At 39.1% G+C, this 21,545-nt stretch overlaps 4 protein-coding genes across 6 annotated transcripts; 2 read left to right on the top strand and 2 right to left on the bottom strand.

Annotated features, from left to right (window-relative positions):
* Nucleotides 1-601: 601 nt before the first annotated feature.
* LOC110058332 (ER membrane protein complex subunit 6-like) lies at nucleotides 602-5,462 on the bottom strand. Of its 2 annotated transcripts, XM_089288832.1 has the most exons (7): nucleotides 5,419-5,462; nucleotides 4,998-5,058; nucleotides 4,127-4,229; nucleotides 3,197-3,289; nucleotides 2,567-2,677; nucleotides 1,948-1,967; nucleotides 602-1,592 (listed from the first exon to the last, which is right to left on the bottom strand). In XM_089288832.1, the coding sequence occupies exons 1-5, from the start codon at nucleotides 5,441-5,443 to the stop codon at nucleotides 2,579-2,581; spliced, it is 381 nt and encodes a 126-aa protein (XP_089144958.1). In that variant the 5' UTR covers nucleotides 5,444-5,462; the 3' UTR covers nucleotides 602-1,592; nucleotides 1,948-1,967; nucleotides 2,567-2,578. The 2 variants fall into 2 exon arrangements, with proteins under 2 accessions (XP_089144958.1, XP_020620630.1); XM_020764971.2 differs by lacking the exon at nucleotides 2,567-2,677.
* A 34-nt stretch (nucleotides 5,463-5,496) lies between these two features.
* On the top strand, nucleotides 5,497-14,496 carry LOC110058331 (FERRY endosomal RAB5 effector complex subunit 3-like). The gene is made up of 13 exons (XM_020764969.2): nucleotides 5,497-5,894; nucleotides 6,438-6,765; nucleotides 6,868-6,967; nucleotides 8,439-8,550; nucleotides 8,898-8,934; nucleotides 9,334-9,431; nucleotides 9,648-9,732; nucleotides 10,413-10,531; nucleotides 10,942-11,118; nucleotides 11,694-11,896; nucleotides 12,892-12,949; nucleotides 13,451-13,518; nucleotides 13,671-14,496. Exons 1-13 carry the CDS (start codon nucleotides 5,711-5,713, stop codon nucleotides 13,767-13,769), a joined length of 1,668 nt encoding a protein of 555 aa, XP_020620628.2. The 5' UTR covers nucleotides 5,497-5,710; the 3' UTR covers nucleotides 13,770-14,496.
* Nucleotides 14,497-15,739: 1,243 nt separating this feature from the next.
* LOC110058154 (uncharacterized) lies at nucleotides 15,740-17,821 on the top strand. Of its 2 annotated transcripts, XM_020764737.2 has the most exons (4): nucleotides 15,741-15,882; nucleotides 16,474-16,978; nucleotides 17,082-17,123; nucleotides 17,655-17,821. In XM_020764737.2, exons 2-4 carry the CDS (start codon nucleotides 16,480-16,482, stop codon nucleotides 17,699-17,701), a joined length of 588 nt encoding a protein of 195 aa, XP_020620396.2. In that variant the 5' UTR covers nucleotides 15,741-15,882; nucleotides 16,474-16,479; the 3' UTR covers nucleotides 17,702-17,821. The 2 variants fall into 2 exon arrangements, with proteins under 2 accessions (XP_089144957.1, XP_020620396.2); XM_089288831.1 differs by lacking the exon at nucleotides 17,655-17,821 and having other exon boundaries at nucleotides 15,740-15,882; nucleotides 17,082-17,358.
* On the bottom strand, nucleotides 17,011-21,420 carry LOC110058153 (kelch-like protein 12). The gene is made up of 3 exons (XM_020764736.2): nucleotides 20,950-21,420; nucleotides 19,909-20,177; nucleotides 17,011-19,154 (listed from the first exon to the last, which is right to left on the bottom strand). Exons 2-3 carry the CDS (start codon nucleotides 20,165-20,167, stop codon nucleotides 18,592-18,594), a joined length of 822 nt encoding a protein of 273 aa, XP_020620395.2. The 5' UTR covers nucleotides 20,168-20,177; nucleotides 20,950-21,420; the 3' UTR covers nucleotides 17,011-18,591.
* Nucleotides 21,421-21,545: the final 125 nt, after the last annotated feature.

Genomic DNA, 21,545 nt, shown 5'->3' on the forward strand with positions numbered 1-21,545 from the left:
GAGGCAATAGAGTATGGAATCTGTTACACAACTCATTAACATGCAAGGGGTTCAACGAATTTAAAACATCAGTCAAAAGTGTTTTAATGAAATATCGTTTGATCCTAATATGAAGTCTCCAAGCGACAACGACTTTTTCTATCATTTTTAGCTTTTTAGCTTATAATATTTTACACTAGAAATAGTTTTTATTTATTTATTTTTTACTATCTTCGATGTAAATAGCATTTTTTTTTTCTATAGACACGACCATATCAGCTCATCAGCTGCTCTTAAACACGGTGTATAAATAAATTATTCAAAAAAACAAAATTACTCCGAGCGCAGGCCATAGCGTAGGCGTGGCTAGTCACGCTCGGTAGCATGCAAACTGTAGATAGCTCTAGAAACCTCTTACAAGTTCTGATGCAGTTGGTTGAACCCCGATAATTCGAACTTGGCTATTTCGAACCCAAAACTATTTCCGCTGTTATGCCTTGGATTCGCCCTTCAGTCATTTACTACCAGTTAAATATAAAACCCGCTATTTTTGAACTCTTATCAGGAGAAACGAAAAATAGTAAGAAATAGCGGGAGTTCGAAATAACAGTGTAATGAACAATGATACAAAACACGTCTTTTATTGAGCAGAACTGACATAACGTACATTTTCAGGCAGTTTATAGTTTACGATCCTATCATCTGTACAGCAGGAAGTATATCTTAGTTTCGTTACAGCTCTTTTGTCCATCTATTTCTAGATGCGCTAGACAAACTACTTCCCCCATTCAATATTCACAGGCAGAATGGAAAGTAATCCTATGCGATGTTCAACAAAGCCTTCTTGTTTGTATTGTTTCAGGTTGGTGTGGCCACCTTATTGCTTTGCGAAAGAGAAAACAAAAAGAAAAAGAACACGGTACATGTTTGTAACAAGTTAAATATCTATGTGATTATTACGATCATTGAATTTCTCGTCTGTCTTAACTTGAGGCACATCTCAGAGAACTGCCAAACAACAAGGCATATATATTATCCTTTTTAACGTTATTCAATAAAAAACAAACTGCAACTTCCACATGTAAAACAGGTTATCACGTGAAAAAGAGGTCTTACAACTAACGTTTCACGTCCAGAATTTGTAAAGTTATCTAAACAATATAAACGTTTGGTTCAAGTCAAATCCAATCTTTCAAGGAAGCTATTAACACATTTTCGGAATCTCGTCTCTTAAATTTTCGGCAAGGATGTTGCTATCAGAAATAACGTAATAAACAGCTGCCGAATCACTAACGATAACACTTTCGGAGCGCTCGTGATTAGTTCTGATTCGATAACAAAGAATCGGGCGATCTTCGGAAAATTTCAATGAGAATCCGCGGAAAAAACCGTCGACTAATGTTCGATCCTGATGTTGAAATAAGTTTTATAAACGATAAAATATTCAGTCTTGAGTAATTTCTCCTGTACATGTAGAAACTAAGGCACAACAAAAGTACAATTGCTTGGTGAATGCTTTTTCTTCTACACCATCTTGCATGTGACTCAAAATTCTTTCTCCTGTCAATGTTCGTTGCTTGTGTTAGTAGACATGAACCATGCCATACAAAAACCTTGACAAAGTTAATGGAATTACAACAAAAGATTTTAAAGGCAATAAACAATACCCACACCCAAACGCAACAATAATTTCCAAAACACTGTTCCCAAATTGGTGAACTTGAAACAGTTCCCTTACAATAAAATTCTGCAAATTAGACCCCACCCAAAATAAACCACCCATTTGAACTAAAGATCACTGTAAGTTTTTCAACATAAAGTAAACCAAAAACCTAAACTTTCTTTTACAGGTACCAGTAAAATTTATGAATCTTTATAAAAAAGCATTTTTGTCATGTCATCTACAGACTTTACTTGCTTTGCAACATCTTCTATATTTAAGACAGTTAAAATATTCAGAAAGGATACGTCCAAAATAATAGGTATGTCTGGAGAGAGAAAACAAAACAAAACAAAACAAAAATAAACAGTTAAGGAAAATAATAACTAACTTAATCAACGATTTTTTACACGTACATGTATTTATTATTTTACAAGCAGACAGCAAAATAACAATGTTATTGTTAACAGCAATATCATGAAGACCTATGAGTACAGTTCCTGTGTAAATTTACTTCATAAATACTGTCTTTTTGTATGTTACACTGTACGTTTAATAAAATTATTTCTAATCAGTATTTTATTTATTATTGGGTGCTAGAAATGAAACATACTTTGTAAAGAGTGGATGTTTTAGTTGAGACTGTTTTTCCATGTGCTGCTGAAATTTGAATTCATAATGATTATTTTTCCAACTTTTTATGGCGACCCCAAAAGCACAATACAATGAAATTTTAATACCAATTAGGAAATTGTCTCCTTACAATGTTTTCTGAGATCAAAATATGAATTGAGATCTTATCATATTTTATTCTGAGATCAAAATATGAATTGAGATCTTATATTTTATTCTGAGATCAAAATAAGAATTGAGATCTTATCATATTTTATTTTTTTTCTCCAGTTTCTCAGTGTTCCAGAATCTTACCGTAACGGTAAATCATTGAATCTGATTGGCTAATCCTGCAAACTCCAGCGATCTGGGTTTTCCCATCTGGAGCAGAGTACAGACCGCTTGGAGATTTCCAACTTTGGCAAGCTTTTTATTACACCATAAAACAACGTAAAATGTAAAGATTTAACAGAGAGTCAAATAATGGATGGATTCCAAATAATAAATAAACATGTATTTGCCGGCCTTGGTTAGTCTGTCTTGGGAAAACCTGTACCCTCGGTCTCAATTAGGGCCCTTAGTCTGGGCCTCGGGTTGTACTTAAGGCCTCAGGTACAGTTTTTCCCAGTACAGACCTCCTGACTGGCAAAATTATATGTTTTAATTTTATTGTAAACCTGATGTTGTTCACATTAACATGTCATCAACAAGCCCACTTTTTGAAGTTTGCTCTGAAAACTAAATATATTTTAGATTCTCTGGTTTCCTTTTATAACCTGTGTTATTACTTCTAATCAGTTTTTTGAATATTTCAATAAAGTATTCATTCAAATAACTAGATTAAATAATATCATATTTCAGATGATTTACATGTAGCTTCATTTCATACTGAATTGTCTTAAGTAGTATTTTAAAAACAAATTAAATTACTGATTATAAGGATACAAATATTCCTCCAAAGATTCCTGATGTGCTGAGATCCCACCATGAGAAGAAAAATTTTCTCCACTGGGTGCCTGCCTTTAAACAAATTAGAATCTGAAAGAAAGCAATGAGTAAATTAATTTTCCCAGTACGGGTCGGCAAAGAGATAACCTAACCAATTTAGATTTCCAACAAGTGGAACAAACTCAGTCTACACTTTTAGGCAACTAGTGAATCAAACTTCCCTTTAATACATTGTACAATGTTCAACACACTTATTTTAACATTCTTCTTCTTCTTTAGGCTTCTTGGTTCCTTACGGAGCATAAGTCTGACACCATGATCGCGTAATTCCATCTAATCCTGTTTTGGACTGCTTTCTTGGCAGCGGCCCAAGTCACATCATTTTCTTTCAACTCTGCTATACCAGTGTGCCTCCATGACCCCATGGGCCTTCTCCTCGAACATCATCTTCATGTTTATGTCATGGCAGTGTTCTCAGCAGAAGATGATTTTCACCTTCTACAGGTCACGACACAAGTAGCTGCCTGTTTTGGTATGAAAATAGAGGGCTTATACATGGGCTTGTATAGTCTTGCTTGCTTGCCACCTGTTGAATATCTTTAGCCACCTGATCAAAATGCTACTGAGAATCCTGGAGGGATGAAGCTTGGCAATAAAGACAAATTACAGCTAAATAACCAGCCAAGTACTAATGTAGCATATGATGTTTGAAATGTCCTCACCGCCCTTTGAAAAAGCACCCAGTTGTTATGCAAATTTTCTCAGTGCAACAAGCCAAACATTAAGTCCAAGTGCCCTCTCAGAGAAGAAAGTGTTAAATATGCACAGAGATGCTTGCTTACTTTTGAATTGAGTATGTACTTATGTATAGTAAGTATTATCTACACCACCAAGACTAATAACCATGTAATTGATTGAAATACTTACTGACATGAAGAAAGAAGCTATAAAATAAAAGATGAAGCCTTTAAGACCTGTCAGACCAAGAATACCAGCACATATGCCTGCCATAGATGCCAGTGATGTCCGGCTACAGAAAGAAATTTTCAAGCAATAATGTTCAAATGAGTTGTGAACGAATGGAAATAAAAATATGGCTCTATAACAGGACACAGTGGCACTCTATATAACATGTTCATATGATGCCTAATAGTAAATTGAAGTACAAGGAAAGCTTTTTAAGGCCAACTGGGTCAAAGATCTTGGTGCTCAACTCTGGATTCTATAACATGAAATGACTAAAAGCATTACTGCCCCCCCTGGATGGGAGACTACTCCATGGCAGGATACTCCAGAACATTCTTTAAGGTTAACCCAACAATTATCTGGTACCCATTTATACTCCTAGGGGGGAGAGACACTGGGAGAGTTTACTGTCTTGCCTAAGAACAACACAATGATCCTGACCAGAGCTCAAATAAGAATTGTCTTCAGCTGACTATGTAATACAGTAATACATGGGCAACAATTTTTTTTTGAGCCAAACCAAAAACCCAGTACAGTGAGATGCTTGGAACATTTTACGTACGCCTCGATCGTACTGGGGTATGATCAAGGCCTCTGAAAAGAAGATAGACTGACAACACCATGATCAATATGTAGATCTATAGCATTTGTGGCAGAAGGAGAAGACTGCCTCCCAAGCAGCGGCTGTCATTTGCCAGTTTTTTTGGTATGCAGTGTATAGATCTGAGAAGCAATAACATATTATTATAATTCGCTCTAGAGTGAGCTAAGACTTTGGTGTGTGCCTGTGACTTTATCCACTGATTTTTGTTATTCAACATCGCAAACTTACCAAAAGTCAATAATGCTATTGTTAGCCATGATGGAGAAAGGACTGAAGGCCTCCTCTTTCCCTATATACAGATTACATCAAGAAACAACAAATGCCAAAAAGATAAGCATTTTTAAACATTATTTAACAACACAAGATCTTTTTTTTCGAAGTGCTTCTGGATACAAGAGGGTATTAAAGAAAGAAAGCTTTCGAGCAGAGTGTAAAATGTTTGATGGGTTTCAAAGCTAAAATGTTTGATTTTGATAAAACTCATAAAAGGCAAGCCAAGATTTTGTCCTTGTAACTAACTACAGTGAGCTAAATGACCGAAATGAAATCATCAAAAATGAAAAGATTCATTTAAAATTATAATTTATAAAGAAAATGTTACATCGCCGACAAGATCAACTAATAATTTAAAGAAAATTGGAGGTTTTACCGTGAACATGTTCTCCTTCCGCCATCTTGAAATTTTGAACTGTCAGCAGCTATGTTCGTGGGCTCAAGAGATAGCTAGTCACCAATCCTTCTCTGTGGGATCTGAAACATGGAAGACAAAACATACTGACTGGTACAAGCTGCACTCCACTTTCTGGCTGCAACATAGCTTCTTTCGCTGTGTTTTGCCATTTGAGATCAGCAGGAAACAATTTCTAGCCTTCTGTTTTATATTTGACCACGATTTTTGAATGTAGAAGGTAAAACTACGAGTAGAATTTAATTGAGGAAGCATGGTGGACGTATTACTTGGTTCGACATACGAGGATCAGAAGCGCGAGTTTGTGTTCGATTTTAAAGACAGTGGAAAACATCAGAGACTCACTGTACCAATACCAATTCCACTGAAGATTGGCGCCAAGGAATTTGTGCAAAGACTGATTTCTTTCCACAATTTGCTATGTTATCTGGAACCAGGTAAGAAAATCCCAGGGTTTTTCTATTAAATGCACCTACATTGTATGGCCAACAATGCATCAATGTTAAGCTTGAACGGCAGGAGGGACGTGCAGGGGGTGGGGATTTTGACATTTTCTTAAAAAAAAAGGTCAAAATCCCCACCCCCAGGACAGCATGATCAAAGTTCCCCAGCCTGGGGCAAAGAAACCTCATAAATAGATGATGGTTCACTACTAGACTCTCTTGGTCCTTCAAGATGGCAACCACGTCAAATTATTCACCCTGGGGATATCATGTACAATCGAAATCCTATCCAGGAGACAGACCTCACAATCAAATCCCCATGGGTAGCCTGTCTCCCCCCCCCCCCCCCCCCCTTGGGCTTAACAATGATAGGTGCATAAATAGGGGGAGACGGGTTGATTGATAGTGATGGCTTAGAAAGGGAGCCATTCTCAACAATGTAGAGTACTTTCACTCTTGGGAGTGAAAGTGTTCAAATCTTAATAATATTGTGTGGTTGATTTCTAGTAAGAAATATATCTAATCTTTCTCCTGTAGAGCTAACAAAGACTTTAGATGAGTTCAACAAGTCTTCATGTAGAGATCTTCATGACAAAATGGCCTGTGCAGCTCTTGAACAAATGAATCAGTCTTCCCAAAACACAGCTGATTATGTCTCGTCTTGGTCAAATACTTTTACTCAAGAACATGCAAGCTACAGCTCTGCTAATGACAAGAGTGAAGAGTCAGTGTTCTCTGAGATGTACCATTCCCTGATCCATTCAGCTGCACTAGAAACACTATTGCAACTGGAGAATACCTATGCCATGGCAATGGACGATGCTGCCTCCAAAAAGGAGAATGCAATTAAAACCATGGAAGAAAAGTGAGTTTGACGTTAAGGTAGATTAAGTCGTACTGGGATCAAACTAGCTTATACAGTCAGAGCTCTTTATCTCAACTTTAATGTCTTAACTCATCCTTTTAGGCATCAACGAGAAATGGAGGACTCCATTAATAATCTTGGCCTTGTCACTACTGACAAAGACGTCAATGATTTGGCTGCCAGGCATTGTGAAGATGCACAAGTGAGTTTGTTGTTTATGTATTCTATCTCTAACTGCAGGCATTTTGACTCTGTACGTACTCCTTCCCGACCCCCATTAGGGAAGAGTGTGTGACCCATGACAAGCAAAAAGAATGCCTGGTTAGGGAGCTACTTCAACTTTCCCAGTTGTAGATCCACATGAATGTGGCGACTGTAGCAGAGGTCTTACTGCTTAGCAATTATTGGCGATACTGTCTAAAATTCCAAGTACAATTGAGTGATCCTCCACAGAACTCCATTGCACTATGCTACATTCAAACACACTATTATGATGGAGTGCTCTTGTGCCTGCCCTACCATCCAGGAGCTGCTGATCACCTGACGAATGCCAGTTATTCTTCATTGTTAACTTACATGCAGATAATAATTATTGTATTGTTGTATTTAACTGCATATAAATTTCAGTGTCTTAAAGGTATCTTAAGGTGAATCATTGCCCAAGACTACTTGACACTTACCCACCAGTTGTAATCTTCAGTGGCGGATCCAGACCTTGAGCAAAGAGGAGGGGTGGGGGATAGTTTGTTTTATGTGCCTTGCCAGCTTTTCTTCCTTCTGTGATTTTCTTTTTTTTTTTTTTCCCAAAATAGGAGGGGGGGGGGAGGGGGGGGCCTCCACTAGATTTACCACTGGTCTTTCATGGAATGATTTTCAAATGAATCTAACAGTGGCAAGTGATCCTGACAATAATTATTTACAGTAATGATGCATTCTGTGTGTGTTCTTTGGAGGCAATGTGGCCTAGTGGTTAAGGGTGCTGGATTTGTGATCTGGAGGTCCAGAGTTTAAATACTCCTGTCTGCCACTGGTGGATTTGTGTTTGGTGGTCCCACATTCAACTCCCCCACACTTTGTAAATAGCCAACTGGTCAGCCTTGCACCAGTTAGGATTTTTAACAAATTTCTGTTTAATTTAAAATATTTGTTTGCTTGTTTCAGTGTCCCCAATTGGTACTGTACTTAACACTTTAATTTGAATGAGATTAAATTTCGATAAACATTTCAAAATGAAAATGAGCGATAGAAATTTTACACAACGTTTTGATGTTGTCACGACATCATTATCAAGTGACAAGAAAATAACGGCTCAACAGTGTTATATATGCGGTGAGAGGTGTGATTGTTCATTGACATATTTGTTTAAACAAATAGTTTCACGCGGATGGATTGTTTGATTTACGAAATGCTGTTTATTAGAAAGAAGAAACCTAGCCTGAACACACAATCGGATTCCATCCGCGCGAAACTATTTGTTTAAACAAATATGTCAATGGACAATCACACCTCTCACCGCATATATAACACTGTTGAACCGTTATTTTCTTGTCACTTGATAATGATGTCATGACGACATCGAAACGTTGTGTAAAATTTCTATCACTCATTTTTATTTTGAAATGCTTAACACTTTAACACTTAAATATAAATTTATTTATTTTTTTGTTTCTTAGATGCTGGAAACATACTGGTCCAGTGAACTATCACAGCTCCAGGAGATGCAGAAGAGAGAGTACAGGGAGTGGGTAACAAAAGTGCATGAAGATATGGTCCGTGTCAACTCAGGTTAATTTAGTTTGCTAAATTTTTTTTTTGAGAGTTCTTGTTGAAACCATTTCGGTTCAGACTGTGAAGACAGGGTCTGTCAGTGATCAGCTGATGTGCCTGTGCACTGTTTCTAGTAGACAGTTATTTGCCTTCAGCTGGAACAATCAGTTGGTTGCTTGTTAACTGTTGACTTATTAAGTTATCATGGTGAAGAAAATGCGGGCAATCTTAAGAACACTGGACAGGTGCAAGGAGTTCTCTGCTGTACCTTGTGTTTCTGTACTCTCCTTGTTTTTTTTAGTATATAATCATTTCTCAGTTTTGGACTCAGTTGTTTCTTTGTTGTTTTCTTTTTTGTTCTGCAGATCCATCATCAGCTTTAGACTCTTTTTCATTTGGGAAGTAAGTTTTTTTTATTTGTATGTAGTTACAGAGGCACTGTGGCCTCATGGTTAGCGCACTAGACTCAGGATCGAGCGTTCTATGGGTTTGAGCCCTGGCGGGGGCACTTTCTGCTGTGTTCTTGGGCAGGTCACTTTACTTCCACAGTGCCTCTCTCCACCCAGGTGTAATGCTGGGGGTTACCCTGTGATGGACTAGCATCCCATCCAGGGGGGGTGTAGAAATACTCCTATTTGCTTCATGCTACAGAAACTGCGATAACCTCCGGCCTGATGAGCCACTTGGCTCGTATGCAGACTTTACCTGACAGTTACAGTTCAGTGTCCTATTTTACATGTTCAGTTCCAAGCACAGACTATTTTCTTCTGGTCGCTAATTTATTCTATTTAACTCGTACAGGAATCGTAGCATGTCAGTTCAGAGCATACCAGTAGCAAATGAGTTTTCCACTACTGAGCATGATTTCAGACTTGAGGAGAGCTTTACCATCCTCCTGGGTGAGTGAAATGCTGTTTAACTATTCCTTCCTTTAAATACAAAACTCAGTGAAGTTTGGGTTAACCACTGAAGACATTTCCACAATGTTTGTTTCTGGACCTCTCTGCTGTAACTCCACTTCCCTTGTTTGAGTAAGACAAACACTTTCCCATCCAGACCTCCTACTCAGTCAATAATAATAATAAATTATTTTCTGATCTCTGCTGTCATTATAGGGGCTCAGAAAAAAACAACACATAATCTTCGATTGATCAGTGGTAATGTCCTAGACTTGTGCAAACACAAGACCAGACCTGGAGGGTAAGGATGTTATTCTAATACAAGGGTCTATCTCTTTTATGAACCTACTGTACTAGATAACTTTTGTACAGTTTGAAGAATAAAAATTATGCTCATATTTTTGGGTCCAACTGGAAAGAGTAGAGGAATGGTTCATAGGCAGTGGAGGCAGAGCATGGGGTGCAGGTGGAGCTTCTCTTGCCAATTCAAAAATAGGGGTGGAGCTGATAAAAGATGGCACAGAATGCCTGATTTGTAAGTGGAAAGCAACCTGGAGTGAAGCTATTCCCACTGGGAAGCTAGTCCTTCTATTTCCAAGATTGTTCTGTATTTAACTTGTTTCACCATCGATACATTGCCAAACATTGCAAACTTGTTTTGAGAATAACGAACTTTGTAGGACAAGTTGACCAAGATATTTCCAGTTTAAAAATACTTGATGGAATATTGGGTTGAATGCCTGAGGTCATCAGTCATCTCATTCGCATGCTTTACACATTTTTCAAACTTTTCAAGATATGCAGTTATTTGCGAACGGGAAACAACATTTTTAATCTTTTGTGGAATCCTGTTCCAGGGGTAAAAGTTTGATCATAGTACCTAGCACTTTAAACTTTTGTCAGTGAATTTTCATTACGAGCTCTACATGTAAATGATAAAACTGAGCCAACTGTTGTCTTGTTTGTTCTTTTTTTGTTCAGATCAGTGTTGTCCCAGCCACACAGAATCCAGACAGCTTTGTCACTGTACTCTGAATCACTTGCAGGGTTAATTTTGTTGGTAGAAGATCGCCTGAACACGTACTCGGGAATCATGAAACGTATGACGACTTTTTTTCCTCTGCTACAGTACATCATACATGTAGTTATTATTCCTAAAAGCAATTTTTTTGTAACATACTGGTCAAATTAATTGACTTTTTATAACTAATTTCACAATGTTATTGGAAGCTTTAGACTTTGTGAACTTGCAGTTAGAGCAAAGAACATAAGCAAAGTATGCACAGAGGCTAGTGCATGTGTTATCAAAAAGGTTTATAAAACAGTTGGCTTCTTATACTTGTTAGTTGTTTTCAAACAGTTACAAACAAAAGTTAGTAATGGCACAAAAATTCTGAGCTACATTAAAAGACTCCCTGCTGAATAACCTTTGCGTAAAATCTTCATTTTTTAGATTTTGCCAAGATCTTTTTATTAATTTATTTTCTATTAATTAATTTTTTTTTTTTAGACTTTGCCAAGATCTGCCAGAAGTCTGGAACAGAATTTCATTTTCCTGACCTTGACAAACAACTGTGCCTCATTCAACAACTGTTTGAAAGAAAAGAACATAGTAAATCCATAGCTGGCAGCCAGCAGCAACTTCCATCAGCTGATTCTGCTCTTCGCCCTATAACACTCAATACAGGTTGGTTTTAAGAGATTTTAGTAAGGTATCTCCAAAGAGGAACTAGGATGGAATTATCATCTGTAATATATGTCATGGGTGACACCTTAACTTCTAAGTCATTTATTATCGGTTATATCTTTAGCTCCTGTTATCGCGAACGTTTTTTCATTTCCCTTGAGGGTTCGAGATAGAGGGATTCAATTGTACCTTAAAGAAGCTCAGTCACGGTGTGTTGAGTTATTTTGGCCACGTACAAAATTACCTTTAAATCGAAGGAAACCTGAAAATAGTAGTTTACTAAGATAGAAAAACACCAAAGAGATAATAACAAACCATAAAGGAACAAGGATGGTTAAGGATGGAAAAGATTGACGCGGATTACAAACGACGAACTTGAAAAATTTAGGCTAAACTTTTCAAGATGCGCAAACCGTGACTTAGCTCCTTTAACTCCGCAAAGTAAAGAATCAAACCAAAAACATTGAGAAAAAAAAAAAATCACCAAAAAGCTTCCAAGGCGCTGTAAGTGGACGGCATTGAGGGTATTCAAACATTAAGATTCTGACTGCACGTCTCTTTATTGTTCAATGTAGGAGATATTTACATCACACGGCATTCTAACCTTGCCGAAGTCCATGTTGTATTTCATCTGGTTGTGGATGATAGCGTGAAATCTTCAACGATTAGCACGCGGAATCCAGTGATAGTAGGCTTGAGGAATGCATTGCATACAGCTGTCAGGCACAGCATAACCACCATCACTATTCCATTGCTGTTATTTCATGAAATGACAGAGGTCAGTATCAATCGGAGGCACACTATCCCGGGGGGGTTGGCGGTGGGGGGGGGGGTTACTTTCTATAATATCCTGTACGGGGAGGCTCTGCCCAAAGGGGGTACCTTTGTCAGGTTTCAGGTATATAAAAGATTTCTCAAGCTGAGGTATATGAAAGGGTAAGGAAGTCTTTCATTTAGTTATTTTGAAGGGCTTTTAATTGAAATACCTTCAACAGACGCATCTTATAGCCATACCATTTCATTTATTAGACACTACAAGAAAATGACAAGAAGACTTTCGTTTTTGGTGACTTATTCATCATACTGGCCAGCTATGAAAATCTCAGTATGAAAGGGGTGCCTTTTTCAATTAAAGGTCTACAAAAGCGGTATCTTTTCTATCAAAATGGTGTGCGAAAGGGTAACGGGTTGAGCCTAGGGAAGGAGCTTCCCCGTATAGAACTTTATAGAGACACACACCCCCCTCCCGATACCCCCGCTCATGAAGAAGTTCCTCTCTTTTAAAGAAGTATCGTTTTCGAGGCCTGTCTGCATGCTATTTTGTTCACATTGATACCAAAGGATTTTTGTTTGGAGTATTTGCGCATTCAAGACATGTTTGGAACTGCGTTGTTCACGTGATAACGCAACCTCGTTCCCAGGACTCATGAAAAAGTTTCTTTCTTTTTCTCTAAGGGAAAAGCTCTGGGAACGAAGTTGGTGATAAGGGTCCGTTTCAAATCACTTTTTGCGTCTTTAGGTTTCTGGCATCATTTCCTTTTAATATATTTAAACCGAAAACTGGATCACGAACTTGCTGTTGTGTTCGTTTCTGTGGATTAGTCTTATTTGTTAGGCCCTTCGGACACTTTTTTGTTTTCCGTTCGTGGGAGATCGAAACGACAACAATGTATAGATGATAACTCTCTCAAATAGTCATTTTTTATCTTAAAAGAAGTAGCCTTTGGAATTTAACCTTTTCCAGCAAAATATTGACTGCTCTCCTTTTTTCAGGAAATGACTGTGTCTTGGTGTATGAAAAGAGCAGAATTGATGTTTAAATGTGTGAAAGGTAATTAAATGAAATAATAGTTTGCTCACATAGCGTGGGAGGCGCAATGGCCTCATGGTTAGTGCGCTCGTCTGCGGATCGAGCGGTCCGGGTTGGAGCCCTGGCCGGGGACATTGTGTTGTGTTTTTGGGCAAGACACTTAACGCTCGCAGTACCTCTTTCCATCCAGGTGTATAAATGGGTACCGGCGAACTAAATACTGGGGGTAACCCTGCGATGGACTAGCATCCCATCCAGGGGGGAGTAGAAATAATCCTAGTCGCTTCATACTACAGAAACCGGGATAAGCTCCTGCCTGATTGGCCACCTTGCTCGTAAGCAGACGTAACTTTACCTTGCCCATATAGTTACCTGTAAGTACGAGAGAGTCGCGTGTAATGGATGGATATGTGACATCTGCATGGTTTATTTCATAGAGTGGACATGACACTTTGCTGTTTCCAGTTATCCCAGTGAACAATTCCATTCATTCATTTGAATGTATGTTGTTATTCGATGTAGGTTTCATGATGGAATGCAGCACGTGGAGTGGAGCAGAGTCCCTGAATTTACAATTCATGGTGCCCAAGGTGAGAATATTTCCCTTTCGATTGCAAATGAAGTGTCTACTTATGCAAAGGAAAATTTCTTCATAAACGGGCGAGTTTTCAGCCTAAATGTGTAAAACGTGGAACATTTTCGTGTATTCTTACTTTGGAACCATTTCGTTTTCCTTGTTTAGGGCATATCTGAGGAGATGTTTACGTCGTTTAGTCAAATGCTCTCCAGTATCTTCCGTGTATCCACTCCACTGGACCTCACCTCAACAGCCAACAGATGACCTCACACATACCTACCCCGTGAGTTTGTTCAGCAGCAGCAGATGACCTCACACGTATCTACACCGTAATGCTGTTCGGCACTAGCAGATGAACTCGCACGTACCTACCCCATGATGCTGTTCGGGGCCAGCAGATTACATCACACGTACCTACCCCATGATGCAGTCCAGCGCCAGCCAATGACATCACACGTACCTATCCCGTGATACCGTTCGGCACCAGCAGATGAAGTCCCATTGCGCGTATTTTCCAGTCAAGGCCCACGAATTGATATGACCCAGGCAATGATGGTTTGAAATTTGTAACAGAAAACTCGACAAATGGCGGGATTGGGAGGAAAGGATGACAATCGATGGCGAAGATGGAAGTGGATTGCTGTCGGGAATATTTCCTACCGTTGTGACAGTTATCGGCTTAAAAACAAGCCTTCGGTTATACCAGACTAATCCTCACAGACCAAAATTGTTCTCCCTCCCTCTCCAAATAAAAAAAGCAAAAAATAAAAATAAAATAAATAAATAAATAAGAATTAACTACATTTTTCAGTACACAGAAATGTGACGAATGGGACATTCACGTTTGAACAGTTGTACTGAGCAGAGCTGAACACGGAGAAACTAACAGTTTTCGTAGTGTTTCTTCCCAAAGGTGCAAATTGAACTTGGCCTTCGTAGAAATAAAATTCAGTTATAAATAAACTGGTGAAAGAACCTTTTTCCAACGAAATTTGACTGAAAATTTCGTCAGAAGAAAACATCAGTTGCCAGCCTTCTACACGTTAAATTAGACACTAATTTCTCTTTTCACGGTTAATTTTTTCTCATTTGCATTACAATATAATCTGGCATATATGTGAAGCAATTTCGGTCAATTTTGTAGTTCTTGCCCGAAATTGCGTCGCATCCGTGTTGGATTACTTTGAGATGTAAATGAGAAAAGGTAACCGTGAAAAGGGTTATTGCAAAGTGAAATTTAAGGTGTTGGGTAAATTAAGTTGGGTTTCCTGATTACTGATTAAAATGTATTGTTTTCAAATTACTTAATTTATATATCAAAATGACGGGAAGTAGCGCAGTTTTGACTCGAGTCTTGCCATGAGCCTGGAATTAATTTACATCGCTCAGAGGTCGGGGGAGTTGCGCGCGCTACGGCTTTCACGGAAACAAATCTGAACATTTTTGAGTATTTTCGTATAGGTTTTGGCCTGAGTGTCAATCGCTTCTCTGGACGCTTCCCGAGTAAACAACGGAAAAAGAAGTCTTAAATGAGCTCAGTCACGGTATTTTGAGTTATTTTGGCCGGGTACAGAATCGCCTTTAAATTGAAGGAAATGAGAAAATAGTTGTTCACTGAAATGGAAAAACACCAAAGAGATAACAATAAACCATACCGGAACAAGGATGGTTAAAGATGGGCAAGATTGACACGGATTGCAAACGGCGAACTTGAAATATTTAGGCTAACCTTTTCAAGATGCGCAAACCATGAGGTAGCTCCTTTAAATTCAGGCTTCATTGGTTCAGTACGTTTTACAATTAAGCTGACCAGGACCCAAGAATTGACGGAACTATGGTCCGCTTGTAACTCTTAATTAACCCGCAACTAGCTTTTAATCGAATCCAGGACAAAAAATGGAAACTAATTTAACGAAAAATTGCTTTGAACTTGTAAAATCTTTATTCATGCCTGCAATTACCTAATGTGTTTTTGTGTTGTCGTAGTTATTGATAAAATATAAGGTAAAGAAGGTTGAGTTGAAAAAAAAAAATCTGTTTTGGCCAGGAGCGCGCAAAAAAGCAAATCTGTGAAAACGAAAGTTTCTTAGTAATCGAGTTAAAATTTCTTCTACTATATATTGAATGTAAAAATCAACTTGAATCAGTTTTGAATTTACATTTCTTACTCCGAGTAACGCTGCGCCAATGATCGCGTTCTTCTTGAACAAGATCCGTTTCCTTGGAGAAGCCAAGACAAATGAATAGAACTGTTGGAAAATTTATGCATTTACTGTTTGGAAGACACGACACGGAGTAGACATAAAATCCGCTCGATTCTCGTGCGTTTAGTCGAGGAAAAAGGGTTTCTTCTGCCCGACACTGAATACTGCTTGTGGTAGGTTTCTATTTCGTAAAAACAATGTGTGTTCAGTATTTCACTCACATTCAGCTCGCCGGAGAGTTTTGATTAGAACGCGCTAAATATGATATTTACAACGAGTTCGGAGGATACTTCAGTTTTACTAATAAGATTAAATCCCATTAAATTGAAGATCCCTCACATTTCTTTAATTTTCAACCTCCGTACTTTTTAAAAATTTGAAAATAGAAAAGAAGCCATTTTTAAAATCATCACGATATTACTTGTGTCAAGTTACAGAAATTCAGCTTAAATTCTTCGTACAATCCCGCTGTCTGCAAGAGAGTGCATGCATTATATTCTGCTATCTTTGAGCGGAATTGACTGATTGAAAACCGCCGAGAAAGGAAAACTATGGATATAGAATCGGAGATAAATTTGCGCGCTCTGCTCTGATCGACTCTCATGATCCTCGATACATGCAAAAAGTGTGCATAAATATTGATTTTAGCTACAATAGGTAAAATATGACCACCACTAACGGAAGTTCTCACTTAATGTTTTGAGTGAGCTTGTTTAGTTGTTTGTTTTTTTAATCATTTTTGTACTTTTTTGTGTCTAACCTAGATCAAAATGAAGGGTATTTTGAAGATCGTCTTGGTGCTGTTTGCTCTGTCGATCGCCAAAGCGAAACCTGTTCCTGAATGGGATGACGAGGAAGAGTGGGACGAGGTTCAGAAAGAGAGAGTTGACGCCTTGAACGAGGAAGAAGACAAAGACGCCTGGGACGAGGAAGAAGACGAAGAGGCTTGGGACGAGGAAGAAGACGAAGAAGCCTGGGACGAGGAAGAAGACGAAGAAGCTTGGGACGAAGAAGAAGACGAAGAGGCTTGGGACGAGAAGGAGGACGAAGCGGCTTGGGACGAGGAAGAGGTTGAGAAGGAAGGGGAAGAAGAGGAGGAAGAGGAGGAAAAGAGCGGTGAAGAAGACGAGGCTTGGGACGAGGAAGAGGACGAAGCGGCTTGGGACGAGGAAGAGGGTGAGGAACAAAAAGTTGAGGAGGAAGAGGAGGAAGAGACCGGTGTAGAAGACGAGGCTTGGTACGATGTGGACAACACCGGAGGAGAGTACGGTGAGGACAATGGAGATAGAGAGTAGCCCGGCCACTTTTCATTGTCTGTTTTAATCAATAAACTATAAATTGTCTTGATTTATTACTTTTCTAACCCTCTCAGGAGACGACGAATTCGAGAAAGAAATTCTAAATCTTAAGAGAGGTGAGAACAATTACTTTAAGATCTCCACCCAGCCCCACTTGTCCCCGTGTCCCATCCGCGGATCAAGAGACAGTACCACATACTAGTGTTTATCCAGACTCCTGAAAAGCCTAAAACCTCTTTATACAGCATAGTAAACATTAGCATGTGCACATGAAAGTACCGCTCAATAGCTCTCAGTTGAATGGTCACACACTAGGGTTTCATCCACAGACTTAAAAGTTAGAACCACCTGGTACAGCATAATAAACAGTACCACATGAAAGTACCGCTCAATAGCTTTCATTTGAATGGTCACACACTACGGTTTCATCCATAGACTTAAAAGTTAGAACCACCTTGTACAGCATAATAAACAGCACCAGCCCTATACGGTATCACACCATGACGTACCGCTCTTCAATGTTGACCCACTATATAGGCCTACTTACACGAAAAAGTCAGCACCACCTTCACAGCATATAAGAAGCAGTACAACACTAATCCTTCCCTGTTTGTTAACTTCTTCACAACCTTTGTTTCTTTTCAAAGGTCTTACCGAAATGAGGGCCGAGCTGGAGGACATGTTGGCACATTAATTGTCTTCCAAATTTTTTGATCCATTTTGAAACTTGGAGCTTAGCACGTAAATAACGTAAACTCTGGTTGTAATTTTCAGCATCTGAATAAAATAAAGATAGTGTAATGCTAAAAAAAAATTGCAAGTGGAAATGATTTTCTGTGAACATTTATGGCCTGGTGGTTGATCGATGGTGTTGTCTACTCGGGGTAATTTTTTTGTTCCCAGCTCTAAATATGCTACGTACATAAAAACACGTCCCAATGTAAAATTCTCATTGTACCTCAAGAAGGCTGGTTTGGCCAAGCGAAATATAGTACACCTTCAAAAAATCACCCTACGTTGTGTCGGTTTTTGCGTTTTGTATTCTTCATCTGAAACAGTCCACGGTTTGTGACGACCTTGACTAACTGGTTGAAAATGGCGGACGAAGACAAAGGACACTAACAAAATAACTATAATTGATGCACAGGCGATTGAAAAGGTATATCCGATTCGGGTCGCGCCCAAACAAACCTAACTTGAGTAAATATTTAAGATATCCGAAGAAGTTATTTACAACTATTGAGAACTTTGTTTAGACAGGCGAACATCTTTGAACCACTGTCGAAACCCCTTTTTCGGGTAAAGGGGTGCGCGGGAGTAGGGGGTGGGGGGAGAACTCCCATTAGATTTCACACGGCTTACTGTGGTAGATTATGAAAGAAACCCCTAAAATGTACCATGGCTGTGTGTTTCGGGCGTGCCTCAATCTCAGAGGTACCGACTCTTTCGATTAGCTTCTAGACTGTATCAAACCACAAATTTGAAGCCCTAAATGATACGAGGATTCCCTCTCCCCGTCACGTTTGAATAAGCGGTCCCCCCTTGCAACGAGAACTCGGACTTGGCAATCGTTTCACATGCCGTTCAGCTTGCCGCTGCTGAACTCTTGCATTGTCGAGCTGTTCTGTTGCAGTGTTCCAGGTCAAAGAGCTTTTTCAACTGAGTTCTGAAATCCCAGTATTCTATATCACAATTAGCGTATTGCACTCGTCTTCTGCAGCATTTGCACGAAAGTTTGAATCGCTCATTCACCCCACACCGATGCACTTCATAGTTATCGCACTCCGTTGTCTGAACTTTCTCGGCGACTCTCTTGTACACGCCGCTCACTAGGCTCGAACACGTGCTGACATATTCAGCCAGAGTCTTTTCGAGTTCCTGTATCCTTGCCTTGCAGATTTCTAATTTTGTTTTATCGGGAAGCTCCTTGAAAAAATCGTCCTTCTCCAAAGAGCTCAAAGGTAAATATTTGCTCTCTTGGAGTGTTTCTTTCAGGAGAGCATCGAGACCAAACCTGTCTGCAATCATGTAAAACTTCACACAGTTTGTATCGTGCACGTTGCAAGAGAGATATTCACAGCAAAGTTCTTTTACCCGTTCCATTTGATACTCGTCTGAAAGTTCCAGGAGAAATTGGCAGTTTTCATCTATAAGGGAGACAATAAATTTAGCGTCCAGCTTAATATATCAGAAGCACCCTTTTAGGAGTCCTTATGACCTCAAACAATGATTTGCTAAAGATAACGGCGGCCAGAGGTTCTGTAGGTATTTTTCGCATAATTAGGCTCACATTAAGAGAAAAGAAATCATCATCAACCTTGACGATGTTTGGCAATTTATTTTAACTATTGTGCTGTTTTTTTTTTGTTGTTGTTTATCCCGTTATCTCCTCAATTTTATTTCCTTATGGAGGATAATCAAAACCGGAGACAGTGTTTCATATCTTTTGTTAACACCTTGAAATGATCGTCGATACAACTCCGCTGCGTTGCATTTTGAACTCTTTTCTCAGTGGTTGGAAATGTGATGAAATACTGCATCTCGTGTTTTAATATATATCTTTTCACAAATTCAGTCGATATGCAGCCCATCAATCGAGTATGGGAACAGGTAACTGCATCAGTTTGTTTGACGTTTTGAGCTAAACTGTTTACCTACTGACTCTGTGACCCATGCGAATCGAGTGATCACTGCTGGAAAATCAAAACAGACACGAATAATGCAGCCAATAAGGCAACTCGACGCAGAAAGATGTAACCGGCGCAAATTAAAACGGGCGCGCAAAACGCGCGTAAGTTAAATCACTATTGGTTTTATTTGCCGCTGTTTGTTCTCGATTGGTTGGGAAATTGGAATGTTTGCTTTGTAGGAACCGGGAGGGTGGGTGGGTGAGGGACATACCTGTTACTTTCTGTGCCCTCCCGTGAGAGTACACGATCTTGAGTAGCACTTCGACTTCCTTGGCTTTTTTCCCAGGTAACGCTATCTCTTCGGCGTCTTTCTCTGCGAATTCGGACGTGAACATTTTCTCAAATACTGGGGACCACATTGACAAGATGCTCCTGTGCACGTGGAATCTGGTCCCCTCCACAGACAGTACCACATCGCTGAAGTGCCAGGGGTGGGAGAAGTCAGGGTTATTCATCAGTTTGCTTGTCATACCTGCCAACCTGAAAGTATAATAACATTTTTAAAATTAATATTGGGGATTTTATTATAAGGGGAAAAGCCAACACAGCTGATTTCTATAATACCTACTATACATAGTGTACAGGGTCTTCCACGAAATCCTACTTACCCAACAACAAGCAAATGTCATATTCCTAACCCCCCCCGCCCCCGTCCCCTACCGTTCGCTCCTTAATGTCCTTGGGCGATACTGAATCGTAGGGATTAAATGAAACAAATACCAAAAATAGAGCAAGCATCAAGGCCAAGGTCGGGGACCAAGGAGACAAAAAGGTTTGGTAAAGATCAAATTTCTCAGTGTGAAGCCTTAATAAATGAAGGCAGGAAACGGAATTGGCGGGGGGGGGGGGGGGGTGATCACGTTTCACGCACAAATGTTAACAAAGTTCACGCGTCACATATGCTTTTAGCTACTTTTTACAACTTTTTTGATATTAAAAAACTTACGAATCACGTTAGTCCTTTAGCTGCTTTTCACGCGTGTTGCCCTCATCACGTGTCACACAAAACCTTTGCCACTTATGACACTAATAGTCACTAATGGTAGAATATTATTCTGTGCTGGGCCGAAGTTCCAGACCAGTAACTGTTTCTTTTTCTGTTAGATATAGCTAAGAATATATACGTGGTTAAAAGCGAGAATGAAAAAGGAAATTTCATGAAGTTCAAAGTCGTACAACATGCAGCAGATTGATAAGCGATCCTATATAAACCTTGTATAAACTAGTCGCTAACTGAATATTTTGCACCTACCGGGATTTTTGCTAGATGTAAACGTCGCCGGAAAACGTTCGTAGCTTGCAAAAATATAATGAGGTCTGTAGGGATTTAACTTAACTGGACTGTGATATAGCTTCCAAAAATATTCGTGAGAAAGCTCCAAGACGAAGAAAGATTATCTTAGCACAAATTCTGTAAACAAACATATACAGAAGAATTATTTATGCAAAGCCAGACACTTGCCTAACAATGGCGTCACGCATTCGCGCCTTTTCAGATTGAACATATCTGTCAATCATGTCAATCAAAATAAACCTATTGCCATAATACTGAATTACATGTAAATCTGGGTTGAGTTATTTAAATAATTCTTTCCTTCAGTTCGTTCTTAGTTCTTTTTCTGGGTCAATAATTTTGGCCTGGTGCTTCGCGACCGCCGAAAAATACGCCGAAAAAAACTTCCAGGCCTCGGAAGTCTTGGTATGATTCACGTGGCTTAGCAATATAAAATGAAATAAAACAAAATAAAATAAATAGTTGCAAAAAATAAAATAAAATAGATAAAACACTTTATTTAAGTGTTGAAGAGTTAAGAACTACTGTTTTAGTAGGAGACACTGGAATAAGAA

Source organism: Orbicella faveolata, unplaced genomic scaffold, assembly GCF_042242905.1.
Source record: "Orbicella faveolata isolate gen_17 unplaced genomic scaffold, um_ofav_v1 contig_2, whole genome shotgun sequence".
NCBI classification, from domain to species: domain Eukaryota; kingdom Metazoa; phylum Cnidaria; class Anthozoa; order Scleractinia; family Merulinidae; genus Orbicella; species Orbicella faveolata.